This window comes from Podarcis muralis, chromosome 16 (assembly GCF_964188315.1).
Source record: "Podarcis muralis chromosome 16, rPodMur119.hap1.1, whole genome shotgun sequence".
Classification (NCBI taxonomy): domain Eukaryota; kingdom Metazoa; phylum Chordata; class Lepidosauria; order Squamata; family Lacertidae; genus Podarcis; species Podarcis muralis.
Genome location: NC_135670.1, coordinates 37,230,315 through 37,256,942, shown reverse-complemented (window position 1 = coordinate 37,256,942; position 26,628 = coordinate 37,230,315). Strand labels below are relative to the sequence as shown.

Here is a 26,628-nt window from a genome sequence, read left to right as displayed (position 1 = left end):
GAGAAGGCAGCGCGTTAAGCATGAATGCCAACCTCCTCTTCATTGCAAACAGCCTTTTTGACAGCAAGAGGCTTCACAGCTGGAAATATATTTAAATAGAAGCTTTTAAAACATTTGCATGCATACACAACCTGATACAGGAACATGGGATCGTCAGTGCGACTCCTAGGGGCCGAATTCACTTCGCCCCTTCCTTCAATAAAATATTTGAAAGGGCTGCCCCCCCCCCCCCCCGCCGAAAAAGTTGATGAGCATTGCCATTCAAAAAGTGTGCGCGCACCGTGTCACGTGATTGATTATGCAGAGCAGGGCTCGCCTGCCCCCCACCCCACGCCCAATATTTTTTTCAAGTTGGCACCCCTGCCTGTGGCAGCACGCAGAGAAAGGCCGGGCTCCTGCGCTTTTGACGCTAGCCGTGCAGCATCGGTCCTCTTGCAAAGTTGAGAAAAGCGGCGCCTGCAGAAATCAACCCCTCCCGCCTTTCGGCACAACTTCTAAAAGCACGAGAGCCCTCTCCTCATGCATTGAACAGAGTTGCTTAGAAATCCACACGTATTGCGGGAGGAGGGGGAAAGCTGTGATCTCTTGGCGCCGAGACAACCTTCCTGGGATAAAGGGCCAAAGGGCGCAACCAGATCAGAGGGCGCACCTCGGGGGAAGGGCTTTTGTTTTGTTTTTAACCAGCGATTCCAGTCTTCAAAGATCTGCCGAGCGTCCCCGCTGCCTCGCGTGCCCTCGGGGCAGCAGGGCAGGCGTTTGGCTTGGGCGGCCCTCGCCCGGCCAAGGAAACAGCTTCTCCTCAGCTGCTGAGCGAAAACACGCCGCCAGGCAGGCAGGCTGGAAGCGCTAGTGGCGCCTTGGGGGGCGCCTGTTGCTGAGGGAGCCGGCGCCTCGCTTTCGCCCCCTCCCCTGCGCGGAGGGGCTGCCCCTCCAGCCTCCTTTCTCTCCGCCAGCTGCCCTCACTCACCCGCGTCGTAGAAGGCGTCCAGCACGGCCGTCTCGCCGAAGTCCAGCTCGCCAAAGTTGACGGTGCTGAGCTGGGCTCCCTCGGCCTCGCAAGCCCGCGCCAGGCACTGCAGTGCGCCGGCCTCGGGGCTCCGCGCCCCCGAGCCGCCCTTGGGGCCGTCGTTGAGGGAGGAGGGCGGCCCCCGGGAGCTGGGAGAGCCGGGCTGCCGTGGCCGAGAGGGCTGCTCTGCCGGGCGCCGCTGAATATAACTAAAAAAATTCTTAAATTATTGGGGGGGCAGAGCCCCCTCAGGCCCCATGGAGTCGGCGCCTATGGCACGGACTAATCTGGAAACTCCGGACTGCTTTGCAAAACCGAAGCAGGTTCTCGAGAGGGCGTTGCGTGTATTTACATCCGAGGGATTCCTACCCAGCCTGTCAGCAAAATTCCCAGGGCAGCTTTGCAACATTTAAACACACAATAAAGCAACATTCCAGACGTGCGGCGCATCTTGCGCGCCCGGCGAAGTGCGCGAGGCACCCGTTGCTTGCAGCGTCTACAAAGAAGTGATTCCAGGCAAGGATCCCGCGCAGCGCAGCCCTCGGCGCCTCCACCCGGAAGCAAGCCCGGGGAGCCTCGGCGTCGCGCGGCAAGCCAGCCCGTCGCCTGGCAACGGGGGACGCCGGAGAGGGAGGGATGCTCGGCCATGGCGGGTCCCGGCGCCGCCTCCGCCGCCTTCTGGGAGCACCTCCGCCGGCTGTGCCTGGACCAGTTTCCCTGCGGGATCGGGAGCTGGGTGAGCTGGGGGGAGGCGAGGAGGGCGGCGGGAGATAGGGGGCTGGGGGAGGGGGAGGGGGAGCAAGGGGAGGGGATCCTCGTGCTCTCTGCCCCTCCCGCCCAGCAAACAGCTAGCTGCCCCATGGCACTTCCACGCAGGGCTGGCCCAGGTGCCAAGGGCGGGCAGAGTGTATTGCGGCGGGAATGCAAATTTCAGTAGAATGAAATACAATATAAGAAATAACATAAGCAATACACACACACAGAGAGAGACACACATACATATAGATATAAAAGGTAAAATACCCCTGACCATTAGGTCCAGTCGTGACCAACTCTGGGGTTGCGGCACTCATCTCGCTTTACTGGCCAAGGGAGCCAGCGTAGTACCGGGTCATGTGGCCAGCATGACTAAGCCGCTTCTGGCAAACCAGAGCAGTGCATGGAAACGCTGTTTACCTTCCTGCCGGAGCGGTACCTATTTATCTACTTGCATTTTGATGTGCTTTCGAACTGCTAGGTTGGCAGAAGCAGGGACTGAGCAACGGGAGCTCACCTTGTTGCAGGGATTCGAACCACTGACCTTCAGATCGGGAAGTCCTAGGCTCTGTGGTTTAATCCACAGCGCCACCCGCGTCCCTTGACATAGATATAAAGGTACCCCTGCCCGTACGGGCCAGTCTTGACAGACTCTAGGGTTGTGCGCCCATCTCACTCAAGAGGCCGGGGGCCAGCGCTGTCCGGAGACACTTCCGGGTCACGTGGCCAGCGTGACAAAGCTGCATCTGGCGAGCCAGCGCAGCACACGGAAACGCCGTTTACCTTCCCGCTAGTAAGCGGTCCCTATTTATCTACTTGCACCCGGGGGTGCTTTCGAACTGCTAGGTTGGGAGGCGCTGGGACCGAGCAACGGGAGCGCACCCCGCCGCGGGGATTCGAACTGCCGAACTTTCGATCGGCAAGCCCTAGGCGCTGAGGATTTTACCCACAGCGCCACCCGCGTCCCTGACATAGATATATACACACACAAAATTAAAAATCATGCTCAGTACAATTGCTACAGCAGGTGGGAAGATGTTTTAAGTGGTCTGCCAAGACCCTCCTCAGTTATCAGGTCGTCCAACGGGAGCAATAGATGGGGAGTGGCTCCCGTAGAGTCTCAGCCTGTGGGTGTCTTGTCTCCTTCTCTGCAGTGCCCCCAGCAGAAGCTTATACATATCTTCTTTCTGTCCTCCGCAGAATAAGTCCCGTTTCCCACCGAGGAAGGCCACAGTTTCCCCCAGATGGGCCTTGCCAAAGGCCAGAGCTTCCCCTCGCGATGGGTTCCTGCCACCAGAGGAGGAAAGTGTGGAATCGCTCACCGACTACCTGAGAAGCCTGGGCTCTCCGTGGGCCCTGCCTGCTGACTGCAGCCCTGAGGACCAGCAGCTGAGGGAGCTGGCTGTGCAGGCTCCAAGGGACATCAAGGACAGCTTAATCTTCTCCTACTTCAAATCGCTCAGGATTGTGAACAAAAACGTGGGTGGCCAAGACTCTTGGGTGGTTAAGACCACAGCGCAAGGATTAGGGAACCTCGGCTCCCCTCCCAAGTCAAGTGGGGCCCACCAGCCCTCCCCATTTGACCTATAAGGCCATTGTGGCCAAGCTAAGCCCGCTTACCTGTGGGGGCAGCACCAACATAGCCTTGTGTCTGTTGCTTTGCAAGTGTCAACAGTCAGCTGATGATGGAGGGAGTGGGGTTTTCTTTTTGCAGAGCTGTGCAGGTGTTAACAAACTTCTAATTGTTGGCACTTGCATAGGTCAATGTGTGGCCCTAAACAAGCCTCAGGGATCAGCTGATTTTCAGGGCTTGCATAGTTTTGTGTGGGTCGCACCCAGGCAATGTTGAGGGATGCCCTGTAGCCCAGGGAACAGCCTAGTGCTTATATTCCACTCTGATGCCGATGCCTTGTTTGTGCCGCTTTGACTCAGAGCTTGAGTGCTCCCCTTCTGTGGATAGCTCAGTTGGTTAGAGCAGTGTTTCCCAACCTTGGGCCTCCAGCTGTTTTTGGACTACAACTCCCATCATCCCTAGCTAGCAAGACCAGTGGTCAGGGATGATGGGAATTGTAGTTCAAAAACAGCTGGAGGCCCAAGGTTGGGAAACACTGGGTTAGAGCATGGTGCTCACAACACCAAGGTCACAAGTTTGATCCCTGAATGGGACAGCTGTGTATGCCTTCATTGTAGGGGGTTGGACTAGATTATCCTCAGGATCTCTTCCAACTATGATTCTATGATCTAAGTGCATCGACTGCTCCTTTCTGACTGCAGAGTTCTCAGGTGGGACGTAACTGCCTTCTGTATTTGAATTACCATGGCACTGCGTTTTTGAGTGCAAGTTTTACACGGTTCTGACAATTTTAAAACAAGAAATTGAGTGTGATTGTTGTTTGCTGGGTAGGGTTAATTCATTTTCTTAAGTCCCCTGGCTGCATTTAATGTGCTAGAGCTTTCCAATGGATCGCTTGTTTCCCGTTTGTGACCACCTTTGACTCCCTGAGCATAAGATGTTTGTTGATGTTTTACTCTCTTCCTAGGTGACTGAAATTGATGCTGATTTGTTAAAGTTCCCAAACCTGGAAGAGCTAATCCTGAGTGCAAATCACATCAGCAAGATCAACTCCAGCAACCTCCCTCCAACCCTAAAGGTACCTGCAGGTGGGAGGGAAGGCAGATAAGGGTGGGAGACAAGGGAGGAGTTAGTGGAATGGAAGATACATGGAGCTGAGAATGTCAGCTAGTCGGTGGGAGGACCGGCTGAGGGGTGGGCTGCTGAGCTTCCCACTGGAACACAGGATTGGCCCCTGTGAGAAACAGGCTGCTGGAATACATAGGCCTTTGGTCTGATCCAGCCGCAGGGCTCTTTCTGGGTCAGAAAGAGTCAGATTGCATTTCTTGGTACAGAAAGTATTGATCGGATGTGTAGAGATCTTTCCTATTCTAATTAATTCAAGATGGTTCTGGAAGCTTCGGGAAGCTTCTCTGTGTGGAAGAAAGAAGCAGAAAGTTTGTGTTGTTTGGGTTTGTGCTTTCCCTGGAGGTAAAATTCCTATTCTTTCTCCATCTATCTGAGGAGTCCCATTAAACGATTTGGATGTGTATCCAGCACTCTTGCCCTGTTTGTTACCCGAAGGTTATTTCCCTCCTCTCCCTCTGCCCTCCACTTGGCAGGTCCTAGAACTTTGTGGCAACGAAGTGGATGGTCTGAAGGACTTGTGTGCCCACCCGCCTCCTGAACTCCAGCATCTCGGCCTCGGTCACAACTGCCAGCTCGGTTCGTCCGAAGAACAGTATCTCACAGACACTTACTGGTAATGGGAAACTTTTAAGCAGGCAGGAAGAGGAATGGAGGAGAAATTTAGTTCAGTGCGCATTTGAAGCTAAAACAGTGGTTCTCAAACTTTTTTCTCTGGGTCTCGTTTCCAGGGGGAGGGGGGAGTTCATTCCACACCAAATTTTTCACAGATAAGAAATACATTGGAAAACAAAAAGGAACAACTAGCAGAGCTAGGAACATAACTATTTCATAAGAACATAAATCATTCCCAAAATATAATTGTAAACGTGTCTTCTTCAGCACTCTGTTCAAACAGCGATTCTGGATCACAGCACAATGAGACATGTGAAAAGCCTTGGCAGTTGTTTTATGTCTGATTGGTGCTTTCATGAATAGTGGCATCAGTAATTCTTCCTTTATGTTGATGGCTGAGAAAACTCCAGCGACTCTTAATATGCTCAAGAGGTTAACCCTTAATCTGCTCAGACATGTGATTCCTGCTCAGTTGTGATTCCTGCATTGCAAGAGGTTGGACCCTTGGGATCCCATCCAACTCTTTTTTGTTGTTGTTGTTGTTTTGTCGTTCAGTTGTGTCCGACTCTTTGTGACCCCATGCACCAGATCATGTGATCCACAGGATTTATTATAATGTATATATTGTTTGAAAATGCATAAAAATGATGGTGTTGGTAGGAAAATACATACCCAAATAATTATTTGGGGGGAAATGGCTTGCAAAAATGTGTACATTAGTCAAAATTGCTTATAAAGATGTGTTTATTATGAGAAATTTAAACTAAAATGCTGGTTAATTTTATGAGGAACTTTTTTTTTAAATATTTTATTAAGGATTTTCTTTTTTAAAGTTTTTTTTTGTCTGATTGCTGCAATTTGTGGGAAATTGAATTTAGGATTGGAGAAATGAGAAACTGGAAGAAGTGACAGGTCTTTCCATCCCTAGGCAGGAATATGTTAAGAGTGTGGGAAACACATTGATCCCCCACCCCATCTTCTGCCACTAAGATCAGTCTCCCTTGAGGTGCAGATGGGGAAGGACCTTCTTCACATTTTTGGTCACAATCAGGTGTGGCTGAGGAGGAGGGAGGAATTCGATTTAGTTCTCAGTTAAAAGTGAACTCACCTAATTCCCACGTTCTGAAACAAGACACCAAGGAAGACACAGCTACTCTTTGAAATTTGCACTTTTCGGATGCTGTTTCCCAACCAAGTAATGTTGTTTTTATTAAATGCATAGACTAGCCTAAAGTGTAAAGGTAAAGGGACCCCTGACTGTTAGGTCCAGTCACAGACAACTCTGGGGTTGCGGCGCTTATCTCGCTTTAGTGGCCGAGGGAGCTGGTGTACAGCTTCCGGGTCATGTGGCCAGCATGACTAAGCCGCTTCTGGCAAACCAGAGCAGCACACGGAAACGCCGTTTACCTTCCTGCCAGAGAGGTACCTATTTATCTACTTGCACTTTGACATGCTTTCAAACTGCTAGGTTGGCAGGAGCAGGGACCGAGCAACAGGAGCTCATCCTGTCGCAGGGATTCGAACCACCGACCTTCTGATCGGCAAGTCCTAGGCTCAGTGGTTTAGACCACAGCGCCACCCGCGTCCCAGCCTAAAGTGTACATGCATGCATTAGTTGAAAATAGCATTTACAGTCATACCCTGGATCTCTAACACCTTGGCTCCCAAACAAATTGGCTCCCAAATGATCGAAAACCGGAAGTAAGTGTTCTGGTTTCTGAACGATTTTTGGAAGCCGAACGTCTGATGGGCTCCTGCAGCTTCCGTTTGGCTGCAGGACCTTCCTGCAGCCAATCAGAAACCACACTTTGGTTTTCGAACGTTTTGGAAGTCAGTCAGACTTCCGGAATGGATTCGGTTCGACTTCCAAGGTATGACTGTATATGCATCGTTGTAGGGGAAATTGCCTTGCATAAATGTGTGTATTAGATAAAATTGCGTATGTACAGTTCTATCGCATCTTGTGCAGGGGTTCAATACACATGAAAATTTCGTATATCCAAACTCTTTGTACCACTCCATGGCTTGCACCCCCAGAGCCTGTTGCACTGAGTGTAGGCCATGCTCAGTGATGAAGGCGGAGAGCATAAAAGCATTTTCCATACTGGGTAACCCCAACCAGACTTTCCAGCTCTGGAAGGCAAGATCTTGCATGAGTGCACAAAAGCTCCCTGCCATGCTTGGGTTTAACCTGTGCCCTTTCAACCAGCCTGCCTTCAATCGCATATGGTTGAGATCGTGCCAGTTAAAATATGTGTAAGATACAATCATACTCTATTATCATACTCTATTTTTTCCCCCAATTGCAAACGGATATTGAAATGGGGAGAACTGAATTTAAGGTTGGAAAAACGAGAAATGGAGAGAAACTAAAATTGATGGGTTCGCCCATTGCCAGGTGGGACACACAGAGAATGTGGGGCACTATGTTCATGTGTGCGTGCTTCCTTTAATCTTGAGGTGCCCAATGTGGTCCTCCACAGATCCTGTAGGACTCCAACTCCCACCAGGCCCAGCCAGCAACATCCATGTCACCTGCCCCTGTTCCCATTAAAAAGGTAAAGGTAAAGGTACCCCTGCCCATACGGGCCAGTCTTGACAGACTCTAGGGTTGTGCGCCCATCTCACTCTATAGGCCGGGGGCCAGCGCTGTCTGCAGACACTTCCGGGTCACGTGGCCAGCGTGACAAGCTGCATCTGGCGAGCCAGCGCAGCACATGGAACGCCTTTACCTTCCCGCTGGTAAGCGGTCCCTATTTATCTACTTGCACCCGGGGGTGCTTTTGTACTGCTAGGTTGGCAGGCGCTGGGACCGAACGATGGGAGCGCACCCCGCCGCGGGGATTCGAACCTCCGACCTTTCGATCGGCAAGTCCTAGGCGCTGAGGTTTTACCCACAGCGCCACCCGCGTCCCGTCTGTTCCCATTAGCTCTCACCAAAGACCCATTCCCTTCCCTTATTTTGCCTTAGGCCGAAACTCGTCTCCCTCGACTTGAGCTACAACAATTTCACCAACTTGCTGAGCCTCCTCTTGAAGCTTTTGACGATGAAGAAACTGCGGGTCCTGGTGCTTCAGGGAAACCCACTCGCCCTGCTGCCTGGCTACAGGGGGTTTGTCATCGATAGCCTGCCAAAACTCTGCACGCTTGACGATGTGATCATCACACCTGACGAGAGACACGACTTCTTAGAGCTGTCTAGCAATCCGGGTGAGGCTTCCTTAGTCAAAGAGCAGTCCATTGATGGAATTTCCACATCCCTGACACGTGGCCAGGCAGGGCTATCTTAGTTCCAGCAGCCAAAACATCCAATGTGTGATAGTCGGGGCAAGTAAAAGAACTGACTCATACTCAGAATGCCAAACCTAGCTTTGCGGTGCAGCTGGACACTTGAACCCAAGCCTGTGTATGTTTTTCTGGAGCCTCAATATTCAGTTTCTCCCCAGACCCTGTAATATTGTGGCTCTTGGGTGACTCCTAGCGGTGTAGACTTTTAGGCCTCTTCTGAAATAGACTAGGATTCATGCTGAAGCAAAGCTAGAGGAAGTTAAAATGCTGTGCTTGGACAATACCCTCCATCGTTTTTATCTTAGACTCCCCTTCCTCCCCCGCCGTGAGATCACAGAGTCTCAAAACGCACATTTTGGTGCAAAGCATTCAGGACGGCCACCTTGCGTGATATCATGGAGTCCAAAAATGTGGGTTATGGGGCTCTGATATCGTGCGAGGTTGCAATCCTGTGTTTTGAGGTGCTGTGCTGGATTGCCTCTGTTGTAACCCCCAAACACCCGTGCGAATGCTAAACATTCTGTGGATACACAGATTGTTGGGTGAAAACATGGAAAGCCAGAGGAAATGGAATGGAATGGTGTGTCCTGGGAGAAGGTGTGGCTGAACCCTGAACAGGAGCATTCTACACTGCAGCATTTTGTTGCAGCTCCCATTTGTACCCACCCACAATTTAGTGCTCTCCTCTACCCCCAACCCCATGAGACCTTTGCACAGCTGAAACAGCGCACCTTCCTTTGCCCAGACGGCTTAACTGCTTTTCTAAGCTGTTTGGGGGCAGATGTTACATCCTGCCTGCGTGTGTCTGTCTATCCTGTGATTCTGCATTCAAACGGATGTTGCCGTTCGATGTTTCGTCTCCTGCTTTCGCAGAGCTCTTAAAGTGCTACACCAAAATGGTTGTGGACATTGGCAAAGTCAGAGGCGTCCCTAATCCTGTTGGCCCAGAGGAACCGGAGACTGGACCCGAGGCTCCAATAATCACCTACAATTACTATGTGACGTATGAATTTGCCAAAGATGAGAAAATTGAGGAGAAAGAAACAGACAAGGTAGACGTTCTTGAAATGGGGTTGTGTGTATGTCACTGGTTAAACTGGTTTCAACAGTTCTGCGCTTTCTCTAGGGAGCTCTGGGAACTGTAGTTCTGCAAAGGGAGATAGGGAACTATTATTATTATTATTATTATTATTATTATTATTATTATTATTATTATTTTATTAAAACAATTCTTAATAAAAAAATGTTTACCCTTCAGCCAATGATCATAGGGTGCTTTACAATGTAAAAACACAAAATTGCATAGCATGATAACAAACGAAAACAATACCCCCTAAGACATAAACACAGCTTAAAAGGCTATAGATTGTTCAATTAGCCAAAGGCCTGGCGCCTAAAGATATGAAATGAAGGCGCAAGCTACAGTTCCCAATGTGGGGGAAGCCATGACAGTTACTATAGTGTACCTTTGGTAGTGTGAACAAGCCTTACCCTATAGAGGCAGCTTAAGTCCTACACATGGGAGTATTTGCATAAGGGCACAACAGTCCAGTGAGGACTGAACCTTGCTTGCAGCTGTTGTGCAGAACCATCAACTGCGAAATGAGGTGGAATTTGGGATGGATGCATTTCAGAAATGCAAAGGAGGTGGCAATTCCATCGTACCAGGAGGAGACACCGCAGAAAATGATAATAATGTTTTTTGCCCTCTTTAAAGCTGAATGGCAGGGACGCGGGTGGCCCTGTGGTCTAAACCACTGAGCCTCTTGGGCTTGCTGATTGGAAGGTTGGTGGTTCGAATCCCTGCGACGGGGTGAGCTCCCATTGCTCTTTCCCAGCTCCTGCCAACCTAGCAGTTCGAAAGCACGCCAAAAAGTGCAAGTAGATAAATAGGTAGCGTTCCGGCAGGAAGGTAAATGGTGTTTCCGTGCGCTGCTCTGGTTTTGCCAGAAGCGGCTTAGTCTTGCTGGCCACATGACCTGGAAAAACTGTCTGTGGACAAACGCCGGCTCCCTCGGCCTGTAAAGTGAGATGAGCGCTGCAACCCCAGAGTCGTCTGCGACTGGACTTAACTGTCAGGGTCCTTTACCTTTACCCTTTAAAGCTGAATGGCAAAGATAGCAGAATACAAGTATCAGCTGCAATAAACATTGCAATGTTGATTTTTTATGTTCAGGATTCCACCAGCCAGACAAGCCCCTTTTCAGGATATTCCATTCTATTCCCCCTGCAGTAGTTGCTCACAACAAGCTTCCCATCAATAGTAGATGCTTCCCTTATAGCACAGAAGCAGAGTCACTTGTAAATGCAGTTTTTCAGGGGGTCAGAGAAACTCTGATATACACCATTATGCAGTCTTTTCCAGGTTGATCAGAGTTTCTGTTGATAATCTTTTGGGAGAACTCCAATTTTTAAACTAAAGAGAAGTTTCAAAGCTCCTAAAAGTAGCAATTTTGCTTAGACAATTTTTTTTTTGCTTACGAATATCTCTACCTTTTAATATTATGTATTCTTTATTCTGTAACTGGTAAATAACTTGTTTTATTCAATAGTATACATTAGGGCAGCCTTCCCCAACCTTCTGCTGTCCAGATCTTTCAGACTACAACTCCCATCAAGTGTGCCAGTTGAGGCTGATGGGATTTGTAGTAAAAAAAAAATCTGGAAGGGACCAGTTTGGGGAAGGCAGCTTCAGTGCCACCTATGCCTTCATCCCCCCCCCCCTTATTTTGATCCATGGAATGCAGCTGTTCATAGAATCATAGAGTTGGAAGAGACCACAAGGGCCATTGAGTCCAACCCCCTGCCAAGCAGGAAACACCATCAGAGCACTCCTGACATATGGTTGTCAAGCCTCTGCTTAAAGACTTCCAAAGAAGGAGACTCCACCACACTCCTTGGCAGCAAATTCCACTGTCAAACAGCTCTTACTGTCAGGAAGTTCTTCCTAATGTTTAGGTGGAATCTTCTTTCTTGTAGTTTGGATCCATTGCTCCGTGTCCGCTTCTCTGGAGCAGCAGAAAACAACCTTTCTCCCTCCTCTATATGACATCCTTTTATATATTTGAACATGGCTATCATATCACCCCTTAACCTCCTCTTCTCCAGGCTAAACATGCCCAGCTCCCTTAGCCGTTCCTCATAAGGCATCGTTTCCAGGCCTTTGACCATTTTGGTTGGCCTCCTCTGGACACGTTCCAGTTTGTCAGTGTCCTTCTTCAACTGTGGTTCCCAGAACTGGACACAGTACTCCAGGTGAGGTCTGACCAGAGCAGAATACAGTGACACTATTACTTCCCTTGATCTAGATGCTATACTCCTATTGATGCAGCCCAGAATTGCATTGGCTTTTTTGGTGTTCTTGGTGTCTGCATGTTTCCCAGCTATGAAATTTTCACCTGATTCTTCTTATATATTATAATGACAGTGTGTCTTAGCAGTATCAACTACATTGAATGTTGAAAACACACAAGGAGGAGTGGAAGGAGGGGGAGGCAATGAGCCCGCACCTGTGGACTCTTCAATCAAATCTCCTACTGAGCCTGGTGAGTAGCTCCACAGGGCCTGGCGGAGTAAACTGGACCACAAGTGAACTTGCATTCTGCATGCGTTACCAGCCCCACACAGATAACTCCAAGAATCCTAGCTGCAGGGAGTTCCTCATGTGCTTAGCTGAGCCTTCTAGCTGAGCTTAGCCAAGCCTTTGGGCAAAGCTGAGGGCTTCTGCAAGATAACTCCAAGAAACCTAGCTCCAGGGAGTTCCCCATGTACTTAGCTCAGCCTTCTAGCTGAGCTTAGCCAAGCCTTTGGGCAAAGCTGAGGGCTTCTGCAAGCTTTAAAACCAGGGTAATTATTAAATAGCTCAGCTCTAAAGTGCACTTTGCAAGACTGTAGTAGATTTGAGCTATCTAGCTGCTGGTATTTAGCTATAGTTTCTAAAGAATGCCTATTAAAATCCTTTGCTAGGCTTCTACTAGGAAGTTGCTTGGCTTCCTAGTTTCAGAAGTCATGATTGCAAAGTGGGGCATGACTCTTCAATGGCAGAAAGTTGTTACGCAGCCACCTTTGTTTCCAAGCTCTTTCCCAAAGTCTGTGGATGAGTAACGGGCAGCCTTTAAAATGTCACCAGGTTTAAATGCACCATAAATGCAACTACACATATGCCAGTCTCTTCAAATTAAGTCCAGGTTTTCTTCACCTGCTATGGAAAGGAGGGGGAAACCTGTCGCCCTATAGATGTTGATGGACTACATGTTCCATTATCCCTGACGGTTTGCCATACTGACTGGAGATGATGGGAGCTGGAGTCCAACCACACCTGGAGGACTGTAAGTTCCTGCACCCCTGTGCTAAGGGACAAGACAAAGCACAAGTGCGATCCCACTTCATGCCCCCACCTCTCCTTTTCTGTCAAATCTGTTATTGTTACACCTACAATAACTGCATTTAAATCAGTCATGGATAATGGACATTGTAGTCCAGGACATCTGGAGTGCACCAAGTTGTTGGAAGTTGGTTTAAATCAATAAAGCCTTTCTCTCTTTGCTTGGACCCCTTCTTTGCAGGGAAACAGCACAGAGATATTAATTCTGCTTAATGAAAACTTGGTGTGATTGCAAAGTATGCAGGCTGTTCTCTTTAACTGAACCACATCTTTGGCCCAGTTAAAGAGAATCATTGCTGTCCTTGATTTTCTGTTACCTGAAGGTGATTATCTCCAACCAAATTTGGGAATGATTATTGGCCTAGTAAGAAATCAGCTATTCACTTCTTAAATACAGTGGTGCCCCGCAAGACGAATGCCTCGCAAGACAAAAAACTCGCTAGACGAAAGGGTTTTCCGTTTTTTGAGTCGTTCCGCAAGACGAATTTCCCTGTGGGCTTGCTTCGCGAGACGAAACGTCTTGCAAGTTCTTGTGAGTTTGTTTCCTTTTTCTTAAAGCCCCTAAGCCGTTAATAGCGGCTAAGCCGTTAATAGCCGCTAAGCCGCTAAGGCGTTAATAGCCGCTAAGCCGCTAATAGCTGCTAAGCCGCTAATAGCCGTGCTTCGCAAGACGAAAAAACCGCACAACGAAGAGACTTGCGGAACGGATTAATTTCATCTTGCGAGGCACCACTGTAGTGTTGCTACTGCTTTATCTCTCGGGATACTGAGGGACCTGTTAGCAGAGCATGCTGGTTGATTATTAACAAAGGACATTCTTATCCTGAAATGTCACCTGATCTAGCACAAGAGTTTTGGCATTCCTGTTTAACATGCTGAATTGCAACTCAGATGTTGAGGCAAGAAGGGGTTGCTTTTAAATCTCCCTGTCTGGTTTGATGCAAAACTCCAGTCGTGTTATAAGCAATGGGGCAGGGCAGGGGTGGGCCTCTGGGGTTCGAAGCCCAGGGCATTGCAAACCAGAGAGATTCTCTGTATTCTTCTCAGATGCTTTTGCCTGGCTGGAATGTGTCCTTGGAAATGTGATAATGCCTTTTGCATGCCTGGATGAAGGGCTAGGGGGTACATTGGGCGGGTGTCTGCAAAAACCAGAAATTTGTATTGCTAGACTGTATGCTTCCATACAACAGTAAGGGAAGAATCCATTGCTCTACCTGTATTTTGCCCCTGGTATCTGCCCGCCCCCACCCCGGCCCCTCAAAGGTGGCGCATGAGGGAATGTGACCTGACCTTTGAGGTGTCCTGTTCTGAAGATGTGCTTTCCTCAAAAGCCCTTCGTTTCTCCCCCTTAGGAAATGTTTATTCCACCCCTCGAAAGCCCTGGGCTGAGGTCATAGACTGTGACCACACGAAGGAGCATGTCACCAGAGATATGGTTGCTCTGAAGGCCTATCTTCTTGCCGGAACCACGGTGACAGTTGTGGAGGAAAAGGTTACGTATTCCAAGGCAGATTCTGTACAGATATAGATGCAAATATATATGCAAATATTCAAACTGTCTTTTATATTTACATGTTTAAATGGTTTTTGTTATGTACTCACCCTGGGCCAGCAGGGGGATACTGTAGATAGTTATGCAAATGAAGGATCGAAAGTGACATTCAGTGATTGGATAGTTTGTATGCAAATGAAGGATCGGAAGTGACGTTCAGTGATTGGATAGTTTTAGAAAGTTGTTACAGTAACAAGGTAAGCAGGCTGACTGAGCCCTTCAGCTCAGTTCAGTTCTGGCCTCAGAATAAAGAAGAGCTGTTTGAAGAATCGCTGTGTCATCTGATATGTTCGCCCACAACTTAACAGTTTTTGTATATGTAATTGTTTTCACATGTGTTATTATGTTGTTAATCGCTTCAGGATGCCCCATGGGAAGTGATTTGGACCTCTGCAGCTGCCTCAGCTTTTGTAGCTGGAGTCAGTCCAGACCCTGCCCTCCCAGGCCAGGGGGGAAAAGCTTGCAGGGCAGGGAGCAAGTCTTTTTGGACTCACAGCCAAGATGGGAATATACTAAAAATCCACGTTAACATATCTATTCTGGATTTTGGCTTTTTACAGTGGTGCCTCGCAAGATGAAAAGAATCCGTTCCGTGAGTCTCTTCGTCTAGCGGTTTTTTTGTCTTGCAAAGCAACCCTATTAGCTGTTTAGCGGATTAGCACTATTAGCGGCTTATCGGCTTAGCGGCTATTAAAGGATTAGTGGCTTAAAGGCTATTAGCGGCTTAGAAAAAGGGGGGGGGAGCGAAAAAAAATCTCAAGACTCGCAAGACGTTCTCGTCTTGCGAAGCAAGCCCATAGGGAAATTCGTCTTGTGAAGCAGCTCAAAAAACCAAAAACCCTTTCGTCTAGCGGGTTTTTCGTCTTGCGAGGCATTCATCTTGCGGGGCACCACTGTAAATGTTAGCGGATGATATGAAATGTTACATTAAATGCTACAATGACATGAAAACGGCCCTTTCCTTTTGCGTTTTGAAAGTTCACTAATACTCTGGCCCTTCGTTGCCCTAATAAACTCTCTTGCTTCACCAGGTTGTCTCGTGGCCTGTCGTTCTCACCCCAAATGAAAGCCCAACCAGAAAAGGCAAAGATAAGGGGAAGGCAGAGAAAGGGAAGGGAAAGGGGAAAGGGAAGGAAAAGGAGAAGGAGAAGGAGAAGAAGGCAGAGAAAGGGAAGAAGGACAAAGGCAAAGAGGAGAAGGGGAAAGCAAAGGATGCTGGAAAGGTAATGAGAGGTGAGAGTTGTGCCCGACTGTTGCTCCAGTCAAAAGTGTATGAAGCCAGACCCGGGGGGCAGTTAAGCAATGCCTGAAACGGAAATGTCAGTTTGCAAAACATGCATAAAACATTTTATGTATGTAAAGACAAAATTGGGGGTGGTTGAATGGAGTTATTCTCAAAAGGTGTGGCAGGAGAGGATGGCAAGGGTGGCGGGAAGATTCAAGGACAACCCAGGAAACATTTTAACATTTCAGCGTGGTGCGGTGCAGTATCAAAATATTTTCGTTTTATTTGTAGAGTATGTAGCTGCCTTGTTTAATACTTTCCGTATTTTCCATGATCATATTACAAAATAGTTGTGGTTCTGTGTTATACCAATCAAGCACTGCTAGGAGTTGTTTCTTTTTAATTTTCTGATGCATTTCTTATCAATAAAAAAAATCGGTGTGGTGCCACGATTCATAAGCTGGCAATATACTCTGGCTTCAGGTTGGCTGGTGGTCATGGCAGCTTGTTTGGTAGAATGAAACCGTAGCCCCTGGTTTGGCTGTAACGTGCAAAGCCAGGGAGTCTGGCACAGTCCCCTGGGCTCCTTTGGGAGGAAGAGGGGTGGGGTATGACCTTAAATATAAATAATGGTCCTTGTTTGTTTATTGCACTCATGCAAAGTGTGTCCAAGCTCCCTGCGCCTCACAATAAGCCAAGGTAAGGCAGAGGAGTCTGGCTTGGCCACCTTGTGAGGTAACAGAAAAAGATCTCACAAGGAAAACAATTAGCTGCCCACAGTCTCATTTTTAGGATGCAAAAGCCTGCCCTTCAAAATTCTCTTCTTGTGTGGACCTGATAAACTCTCTCCCTTCCCATTTTTATATGTCACTTGGACATCTTTCCAAAAGGTGACTCTGCTTTTACTGCTGTAGTCCAAAATATTAGGAAGGCTTTAGATTGGCGAAACCTGTTTTGCATTTGTTTGTAGGGCTGGCCTAGAGCATTTTGGATCCTTTAGGTGAGGCAGCAGGTGGTGTCTCTCCCCCACCCCAGAGAGTTCCCAAAACTTGCCAAGTTATTTTGGCATCCAAGGCAGAAAACCCCAGAAGTGCCTCTTTCCTTCTCTGGCAGGTAAAACAAAAATAACAGTAATAAATTAAAAAACTTTCTGCCTTTCGTGACAGCCATAATTAGCTGCCTTTGGTGCCTGTCTTACATTGCCCAACAGCGGAGCCAGTGCTGGTTTTGGATTTTCTGCTGTTCTCAACTGACGACAACAAAAGCAATAAGAAGTTACCGTATTTTTATTTTTTTTAATGTATTTAGCAGTTTATGTTGCATTTGCAATAGAACTGCCAGGATAGCAGTGTTTAAAACATAATAAAATTTCCAAGATGGTGGTCTTGGAATTGCATGCCTTCTAACATTTCTCCAACAAAAATAGGGACATCCTATTCAATAATAATAATAATAATAATAATAATAATAATAATAATAATGGGACACGGGTGGCGCTGTGGGTAAAACCTCAGCGCCTAGGACTTGCTGATCGTCAGGTCGGCGGTTCGAATCCCCGCGGCGGGGTGCGCTCCCATTGCTCGGTCCCAGCGCCTGCCAACCTAGCAGTTCGAAAGCACATCAAAGTGCAAGTAGATAAATAGGGACCGCTTACTAGCGGGAAGGTAAACAGCGTTCCGTGTGCTGCGCTGGCCCGGAAGTGTCTGCGGACAGCGCACAACCCTAGAGTCTGTCAAGACTGGCCCGTACGGGCAGGGGTACCTTTACCTTTACCTTTAAGGGAAAGCGGGACATTCTGGGATCAAATCAGAAACCGGGACAACTTTTGTAAATCTGGGACTGTCCCTGGAAAATATGGACATCTGGAGGGTCTGGAATTAGGATTCAGTATCAGTGAATCACAAATAAACAAGGAATTAATTTATAAATATTTAAATAAATAAAAAGTTAGCTGACTGTAACTCCTCCTCTGACCCACAGCAATTTTTGTAGACTCTTTAAATTGACCTGCTTCAGTTTATAATGTACATTATTGCAACAGCTGCGTTTCGGTTGTGTTTATTGTTAGTGTTTGTTACTGCGGTTGTTAGCTGTATATTCTGAAAATCTTTGAATGAGATTATTAATAACCCAGAATGAATTTATCTGATATGCTGCCACATCCACACAGGGTGGGAAGAAAAAGAAATCTCCTTCTCCTGAGCTACGAAGTGACCCTCCCATCGTGAAGGTCCTGGGCTCAGGCCATGTCAATCTGGAAAGCCTTCTGGCGGGAGAGCCTCTTGTGGAGACCGTGTGCGACTTTGGCATTCTGATAACGGAGTCAACTAGTAAGCCCCCGTCTCCGAAAGAAAAGGTATTTGGCAACTGAATCTGTGTTAAATGCAGCCACCAGGTCAGAAAGGTTGCTTTCCTGAGAAAGCCCCCCGTGGGCAGAATTGGGCCTTGGTGCTCCTATTTATTTCACCAACATTGCCTGAAATAGGACAGAAATGGCTGTTAAGCCTGTGCTTAGAGTCAGAATGGGAGGTTAGGTTGGCCCCCACCCCAACATAAATCCTGAAAAAATCTTTCCCTGCCATCAACCAACATGGCCAAGGTGGTTTCAGTCCCATGATGGGGCCTTGATTCCAGTTGGAAGGGATCCAAATGGTCCACGTGCTCCAGATGTGCCTGGAAGGAGCTGCCACTCAGTCACCTCGCCCAGGAAGACTACCTGCAATAAGGAAAGCAACGTGAAAAGCGAAACTGGAAAGTGTAGGGGTAACATTTTCCTGATGCAACGTCCTCTAGCCTCCCTGCAAACAAACCAGGAAGAATGCTCATTCAGCAGCCAACATCATCTAATCTCCCCACAGCCAAGTCAGGATAAAAGCAGCCAGAGGGTTGTAGTGATTGAGAGCTCAGGAGTCACAAGGCCTTTCGTGGGGCCCCTTTGTAGCCCCTGGGGGCATGAGGCCTACTGCATGGAGCAAGGGCTACCTGCTGACCCGTGTGGGATGTCATCCCGCCTACCCACAAATATGGGGCAGTCTATCAGCTGGCTTCTTGTGGGCAATGTTATGTCCATATTGCCTTGAGAATGGTGGTTTAGAATGGAGCTCAGCAAACATTTTCAGCAGGGGGCCGGTCCACTGTCCCTCAGACCTTGTGGGGGGCCAGACTATTTTTTTGGGGGGGGGAATGAACGAATTGCTATGCCCCACAAATAACCCAGAGATGCATTTTCAATAAAAGCACACATTCTACTCATGTAAAAACACCAGGCAGGTCCCACAAATAACCTAGAGATGCATTTTAAATAAAAGGACACATTCTTCTCATGTGAAAACATGTTGATTCCCTGACTGTCCACAGGCCGGATTGAAAAGGCGATTGGGCCGGATCCGGCCCTTAGTTTGTCTTCCCAGGGTTTAGAATCATAGAATAGAATCATAGAGTTGGAACAGACCACAAGGGCCATCGAGTCCAACCCCCTGCCAAGCAGGAAACACCATCAGAGCACTCCTGACATATGGTTGTCAAGCCTCTGCTTTTGTTGTTGTTGTTTAGTCGTTTAGTCGTGTCCGACTCTTCGTGACCCCATGGACCAGAGCACGCCAGGCACCTCTGTCCTCCACTACCTCCCGCAGTTTGGTCAGACTCATGCTGGTAACCTTGAAAACACTATCCAACCATCTCGTCCTCTGTCGCCCCCTTCTCCTTGTGCCCTCCATCTTTCCCAGCATCAGGGTCTTCTCCAGGGAGTCTTCTCTTCTCATGAGGTGGCCAAAGTACTGGAGCCTCAGCTTCACGATCTGTCCTTCCAGTGAGCACTCAGGGCTGATTTCCTTAAGAATGGATGCGTTTGATCTTCTTGCAGTCCATGGGACTCTCAAGAGTCTTCTCCAGCACCATAATTCAAAAGCATCAATTCTTCGGCGATCAGCCTTCTTTATGGTCCAGCTCTCACTTCCATACATCACTACTGGGAAAACCATGGCTTTAACTATACGGACCTTTGTTGGCAAGGTGATGTCTCTACTTCTCAAGATGCTGTCTAGGCCTGTCATTGCCCTTCTCCCAAGAAGCAGGCGTCTTTTAATTTCGTGGCTGCTGTCACCATCTGCAGTGATCATGGAGCCCAAGAAAGTAAAATCTCTCACTGCCTCCATTTCTTCCCCTTCTATTTGCCAGGAGGTGATGGGACCAGTGGCCATGATCTTCGTTTTTTTGATGTTGAGCTTCAGACCATATTTTGCGCTCTCCTCTTTCACCCTCATCAAAAGGTTCTTTAATTCCTCCTCACTTTCTGCCATCAAGGTTGTGTCATCTGCATATCTGAGGTTGTTGATATTTCTTCCGGCAATCTTAATTCCAGCTTGGGATTCATCCAGCCCAGCCTTTCGCATTATGTATTCTGCATACAAATTAAATAAGCAGGGAGACAAAATGCAGCCTTGTCGTACTCCTTTCCCAATTTTGAACCAATCAGTTGTTCCATATCCAGTTCTAACTGTAGCTTCTTGTCCCACATAGAGTTTTCTCAGGAGACAGATGAGGTGATCAGGCACTCCCATTTCTTTAAGAACTTGCCATAGTTTGCTGTGGTCGACACAGTCAAAGGCTTTTGCATAGTCAATGAAGCAGAAGTAGATGTCTTTCTGGAACTCTCTAGCTTTCTCCATAATCCAGCGCATGTTTGCAATTTGGTCTCTGGTTCCTCTGCCTCTTCTAAATCCAGCTTGCACTTCTGGGAGTTCTCGATCCACATACTGCTTGAGCCTTCCTTGTAGAATTTTAAGCATAACCTTGCTAGCGTGTGAAATGAGTGCAATTGTGCGGTAGTTGGAGCATTCTTTGGCACTGCCTTTCTTTGGGATTGGGATGTAGACTGATCTTCTCCAATCTTCTGGCCACTGCTGAGTTTTCCAAATTTGCTGGCATATTGAGTGTAGCACCTTAACAGCATCATCTTTTAAAATTTTAAATAGTTCAGCTGGAATACCATCACTTCCACTGGCCTTGTTATTTGCAGTGCTTTCTAAGGCCCATTTGACTTCACTTTCCAGGATGTCTGGCTCAAGGTCAGCAACCACACTACCTGGGGTGTACGAGACATCCATATCCTTCTGGTATAATTCCTCTGTGTATTCTTGCCACCTCTTCTTGATGTCTTCTGCTTCTGTTAGGTCCTTACCACTTTTGTCCTTTATTATGGTAATCTTTGTAATGTTCCTTTCATATCTCCAGCCTCTGCTTAAAGACCTCCAAAGAAGGAGACTCCACCACACTCCTTGGCAGCAAATTCCACTGTCGAACAGCTCTTACTGTCAGGAAGTTCTTCCTAATGTTTAGGTGGAATCTTCTTTCTTGTAGTTTGGATCCATTGCTCCGTGTCCGCTTCTCTGGAGCAGCAGAAAACAACCTTTCTCCCTCCTCTTTATGACATCCTTTTATATATTTGAACATGGCTATCATATCACCCCTTAACCTCCTCTTCTCCAGGCTAAACATGCCCAGCTCCCTTAGCCGTTCCTCATAAGGCATCCTTTCCAGGCCTTTGACCATTTTGGTTGCCCTCCTCTGGACACGTTCCAGTTTGTCAGTGTCCTTCTTGAACTGTGGTGCCCAGAACTGGACACAGTACTCCAGGTGAGGTCTGACCAGAGCAGAATACAGTGACACTATTACTTCCCTTGATCTAGATGCTATACTCCTATTGATGCAGCCCAGAATTGCATTGGCTTTTTTAGCTGCCGCGTCACACTGTTAGAAGATGATTAATAAATGTAATAATGATAATGACCTCAGGTTGTGTCACGGAGTCTCAAAACGTGTAGCGTCAGGCCTCCATCTGGCAGTACAGACTGTTCCTGGAAGAACTCTTAGTCTGTCATAACCTTGTACGGAAATAAATACCCACTTTCTAAAATAACTAGGCTGATCAGACTGAAAGTACAGAAGTGTGGTTTGAAAGGTGTGGCTCCAAAGTATTTAATCGGTATGACATTTCTGACTGCCTTTTTTTTTTTTTTTTTTTTTGCACACGTGTGTTTCTAGCCTTCCTAAAAAGCACAAACTTCTTTTCTGTAGGATAGTAAAAAGAGTGCTAAAAAGGACAAAAAGGCCAAAGCTGCAGCTGCCGAGAGCGCAGCGTCAAAGAAGGCCACCACACCTGTCAAAGGTAATCCCAGGAGAGCCCCTTCGTATTATGGTTATTTTGGGTGTCTTTGGGTGCTGGAAATCTGCATGAAGCCCAGGCAAACTGCAAAGTTAAAATCTTCACTAAGATGACAGTTATGCAAAACAGTGGTGTTTTGCATACCTAACTGCCTGTAACTAGGGCTGTGTACCCACCATATATTTAAAGTACATTTGAAAGACATTTCCTTCCTTCTGGGAACGGTAGTTTGTTAAGGGTCACCGGGAACTGTAGCTCCGCTTGGGGTAAACTTCATTGCCCATAATTCTTTCAGGGAAAGAATGTGCTTTGAATATTCTTTAAAGGTATAATGGGTACATAGCCGAGGGATGTAAGAAAACATCGTTTTCAATTCTGCCCCATACAGCACTGGTTCCAGTCCACTACCGTTTGTTTCCTGCCCAAAACTATTCCACTTGTCTCTCCATCTGCTGTGGTGAAATAGTATAGCTCACGTAATTAATTATGTAAATTACATTATTGCATTATCATTACGCTGTTCCACCCTATTAATTCCAGTGCAAAGGAAACACAATACGGATGGGGAGCAGGAAGCAACGTAATCAGAAACGTGCTCCTTGTGAACTGGAAGCCACAAGAATAGTGACTATTTGCACAATTGATTTGTGTCCCAGACATGAGACGAATAAGCAAACATTGGAAGTGAATTTTGTTTAACAAAATTTCTATAATGCTTATAAAATTTCTAAGCACTTACAAAACATAACAGCAAAACATTAAAATCATCAGTAAAAGAACAGTATTTAAAACATTCAAAAGATAATTAAAAGCAATAAAAAGGTAAAAGATATGTATATCTCGATAGGCATCCCTAAGCAAAAATATTTTAAGCAACACCAAAAAGGCCTGAGGCCAATAAGCAGGGAGTTCCAAAGAGTAGCTGTGTTGCCACACCAAAATACCGTTCTCTTATTGAATGAGTATCCTATGGCACTTGTAACAGTGGCACTTCCACACCGACCAAAGCAGCCAAGATTAGGCAAGTAAATTTACGCTCCTATTTCCATTCCCATTGGAATTCTCTGGTATCTCTCCCTATACCTGCACTTTTGCAAGCATTCTGCTTCTCTTATGGGGACCAGGAACTACTAGTTCTTTTTTAAAGGATAATGGAAAATCACCAAGAGGTCACAATTCTATGTCATTCTGTTAGACTATTTTGGACAGAGGAAGCTGCCAAGTCAGAACCATTTGCCCATCTACCCCAGTATTGTCTACACTGACTGGCAGCAGCCCTCCAGGATTTCAGACAAGGAGTCTTTTCCAGCCCTCCCTGGAGAGGCCAGTGGGGACTGAACCTGTGACCTTTGGTTCGCAAGGCAGGTGCTCTGCCACTGAGCTGTGGCCCTCCCTCCTTGTCAGAGTGGACTGGTATGACTGTCTTGCACACTGTTACGTGGAGGAACTGATTTGACCTTTCCTGGCGATCTCAGGCCATAACAAGGAAGACTGGTTGTGAGAAAATCTATGAGGAGATTGTGCCCCTGTTGGTTAGACATGGGCAGATCCATTTTCCATCACACACTAAAGGCGTCTGCACTTTCCCTGGGCTTGAGGTCCAGGAATTCAATGGGACTTTGTTCTGTGTTGGATTGTGCTGTAAGTGCACATTTTAGCCCTTCATTTAAACAATTGTAAGGAGCTGAGCACACCACCCGATTTGTTCCAACTACAGGAAATGGCTGTCATTGTCTTTCAACTGATGTCAAATATTTAGTTTCTAGCCCATATAAGTAAACATAATATATAAGGTGGTGCTTGTTGCTTCCAGTTTTCCATTATGCAGATTATGATGTTTACCTGGGAGGCAGGTAATTCCTTTCAGTATCATGTGGAGAGTTGTTAAGCCAGGGTAGAGTTGACATTGTGATAAACACTCTGACATATCCGTTTGTGGGAGAAATGAAGGGGAAATATGTTTTCATACAGAGGCATTTCCTTGAATGGTTTGTGAAAGGCAGACAATTTGTTTGCAGATGTTTGGGTGGGGGGAAAAAGAATTATGACTGCTGAACTAGAAAATGTTGTTTTCATAAAGTCACGTGGCAGGGAAGTGTGGTATCAATTCATGCATGAGGGATTCTGCCTACATGCACCCCAAACAACAACGAAATATTTTGGCAGCAAAAAATAAACCTGGAAGATGAAGAAATAGCTGCAGGTGTGTTTCACTTCAGCTCCACCAGAGGCACTTTACCAATACTGTATGATTTTGTGGTCAAAGTCTTTGACAGCCTGGTGTCTTCTACCTGTTTTGGACTACAGCTCAGCCCAGCACCTCTGTGCTGGCTGGAGCAGATGGGAGCTGTGCTGCAAAAGAGCTGGAGAACACCCAGTGGGAGAAGGCTGGTTCCAACAGTAAGCAGGGGCTGTATGTGGCAATGACCATGTTAATGTAAACATATGAAATGGCATTGAAAGTTAAGGATTAATCAAAACCTTAACGATTGGGTGTGGTTTAGCTCAGTGGATAAAGCTACAAGAGGTCTGTCTCTGCGATCTTTAATGACTCCCAATGTCAATTGCAAACAATCTGATGACCTGCACCTTCGCTTTTTCCTTCAGCTCAAAACCTCTTGGAGTTATGAATTTAAAAATTACTGAATGGGTAGTCCCTCCTTGGGTACATAGGAAGTTGGCTCATACCCATTGGCCCAACTAGCTCAGGACACTGACTGGAGACAGGGTTGCTCAGACCTGCAGGCTGCAAAACTTTTGCTCTACCACTGACCACTTTCCCATTACCCCCCCCCCATCAGTTCAGCCCCTTAGAGGTATGAATAATAGTAGGTTAAAAACAAACCAACAAACCCTGAAAGGCTACATGGGTTGAGGGGAAAGGTCCTTCAGGGGGTCAGTTATAAGTACACCCACCCAATGGGTAGGAGGCTTAAAAGAAGCAACAGTACATATTTCTCCCTGCTTTTTCCAGGAAAGGGGAAAAAGAAGGACTCTCCAGACGGGGCAGATATCTTTCAGAGCCAGCCAGTACCGCTGACGGTGGAATTCCAAATGCAACATGTGAAATGGAATTCAGCTTCACAAATCCTTTTACATTACAACATGTCAGAGTAATTGTTTTGTGGGGAGCACAGATCGTGCTTTTTAAAAAGCTTCAGGGGTGAGGGATGTGGATTCTCAAGAGCTATGTCTACCTGTTGTGGGAAGCTGAGGTTGTAAGGGCAGGCAGTCGCAGCAAAGGTTATGCCGGGGCAGGGGTGCCTTTATATCACACATCTGCATCTTTGGCCTGACCTCAGAAGTTTGACCATTCGGCTCATCCTGGATGCAGGGAGCATCACTTTCCTGTGGAACACTGAAGACCTGGTGCCTTTGGGCAGGGGGCAGCGTGGCAGAATTGATTTATTTGCAAATGTTCTGAGGTCCAGATGCAGAACTGTCCAAAGGCAGAGTCGGCACAGGTTCCCCCTCCCTCCGAAAGGTTCTGAATAGACAAGAGTCCCCCACCCATAAGCCTTTCTGCTTCCAAAATCCAAGATCAGCATTAGTGGCCAAATCCTGCCCACCCCCTTTCCCCAAAATAAGAGACAATATATTTGATGGGACCATTGGCTTAAAGAGAATGTACCAACAGTATGTCGTCTGTCTTTGATTTTCAGTTTAGCCTCTAAACTTTTGTAAGAATCAAGGGAATAAAATCTTTAACCATCTATCAGCAGCCAATATATGCTCCTGTCTTACTGTGTGGAAAGTTTAAAACCTGCAAATATGGACACCTGAAAGCCTACGTAAATGCATGTGTGCTCTCTGTTCTTTATTTGTGCCTGATAATTGACACTCCAAAGCCTGCAAAAGCTTTACTCAACAACAGCGCAACAATTTTGTCTTCAGCATCTAGTACTATACATTTCCCACACCCACAAATTGCATCATTGTGACTTTTGGGACTACTCTGGACATGCCATCTGGCTAGCAAGTTTAATAGAGGATCTTTGGTTTGGTGAAATGTTTTATTCACCAACCTGGATTATTAGTTCCATTTATCACAAAGCAAGTTTTTTAGACCTCATGGTTTCAGAGATGCTCAGAAGAAAACTGAATAGCACTTGTGATAGTTGAGATAGAGCTTCTGTTGACTTACCTCTCCTATTGCACCCTGCCTCTCATGTATTCTGCAGTTTGTGAAAAGTCTCAACAGCCCACTTGGGGTTTATAATAAATGTTAACTAGGAATGTTTATGTGATTCGCATTGTTTATTTTGCAACAGAAAATCTACGCTTCCCTTGAATTTTATTTATATTGGTCTACAGAGACTGGCCAGTACTCTTTGGCTTTTGCTCTCCACTTCCAAAATCAAACACAGCCCCTATACTGTAGGGCAGCTTTTGTCAAGCTGGTGCCCTCCAGATGTTTTGTACTACAACTCCCATCAATCCCCACAGCTGTATGGAGCTACCTCTGCACCCGCATCTCTCTCAACCATTTCCCTTTCAGCCTCCCGCATCAAGGTGATTGGCAGAAGGGTGCATTATCTTCCTCTCCCTTCCCCTTAAGACACCTTTGCATTTGGGGAAGGGCTACAGAGCATTTGGGAGAAGGAATGCACTGTACTTTCAAATTTTTATGCTGTGTGATGTTATATTTACGTTGTGTGATTCTAGAAGAATGTCTTGCTTTGTGTGAAGTGCCCAATGAGAAGAAGGCCTTGGCTATAGGCAATAAGCTGAACTGACAAGGACCCCCTGCCCCAACCCTGAGGCTGCTGCAGCCATAGTGCTGCATGGGCGGACTCTGTTGTTGCCGTGGTGATCCTGGCCTGGAGGCATCCCCGAAAATGCCCATTGCGTTTCCCCAAGGGGATCTGCGAAGGGCCCACTTTCCTGGGGAAAGGGGTTGCAGGGCAAGCCGAGAGTCTTTCCTGACGTGGACCTGTTGGA

At 47.1% G+C, this 26,628-nt stretch overlaps 1 protein-coding gene across 3 annotated transcripts; it reads left to right on the top strand.

Moving 5' to 3' along the window:
• The first annotated feature begins 1,254 nt into the window (after positions 1-1,254).
• On the top strand, positions 1,255-25,927 carry LRRC43 (leucine rich repeat containing 43). Of its 3 annotated transcripts, XR_013390966.1 has the most exons (13): positions 1,255-1,742; positions 2,963-3,241; positions 4,303-4,413; positions 4,937-5,076; positions 8,047-8,285; positions 9,237-9,415; positions 11,791-11,908; positions 14,100-14,239; positions 15,331-15,522; positions 17,695-17,880; positions 21,600-21,690; positions 24,662-25,112; positions 25,172-25,927. XR_013390966.1 is itself a non-coding variant. In XM_028710574.2 (12 exons), the coding sequence occupies exons 1-12, from the start codon at positions 1,653-1,655 to the stop codon at positions 24,802-24,804; spliced, it is 1,908 nt and encodes a 635-aa protein (XP_028566407.2). In that variant the 5' UTR covers positions 1,255-1,652; the 3' UTR covers positions 24,805-25,927. The 3 variants fall into 3 exon arrangements, 2 of the variants coding, with proteins under 2 accessions (XP_028566407.2, XP_028566409.2); XM_028710574.2 differs by having other exon boundaries at positions 24,662-25,927; XM_028710576.2 differs by lacking the exons at positions 21,600-21,690; positions 24,662-25,112; positions 25,172-25,927 and having other exon boundaries at positions 15,331-15,532; positions 17,695-17,861.
• The last annotated feature ends 701 nt before the right edge of the window (positions 25,928-26,628 follow it).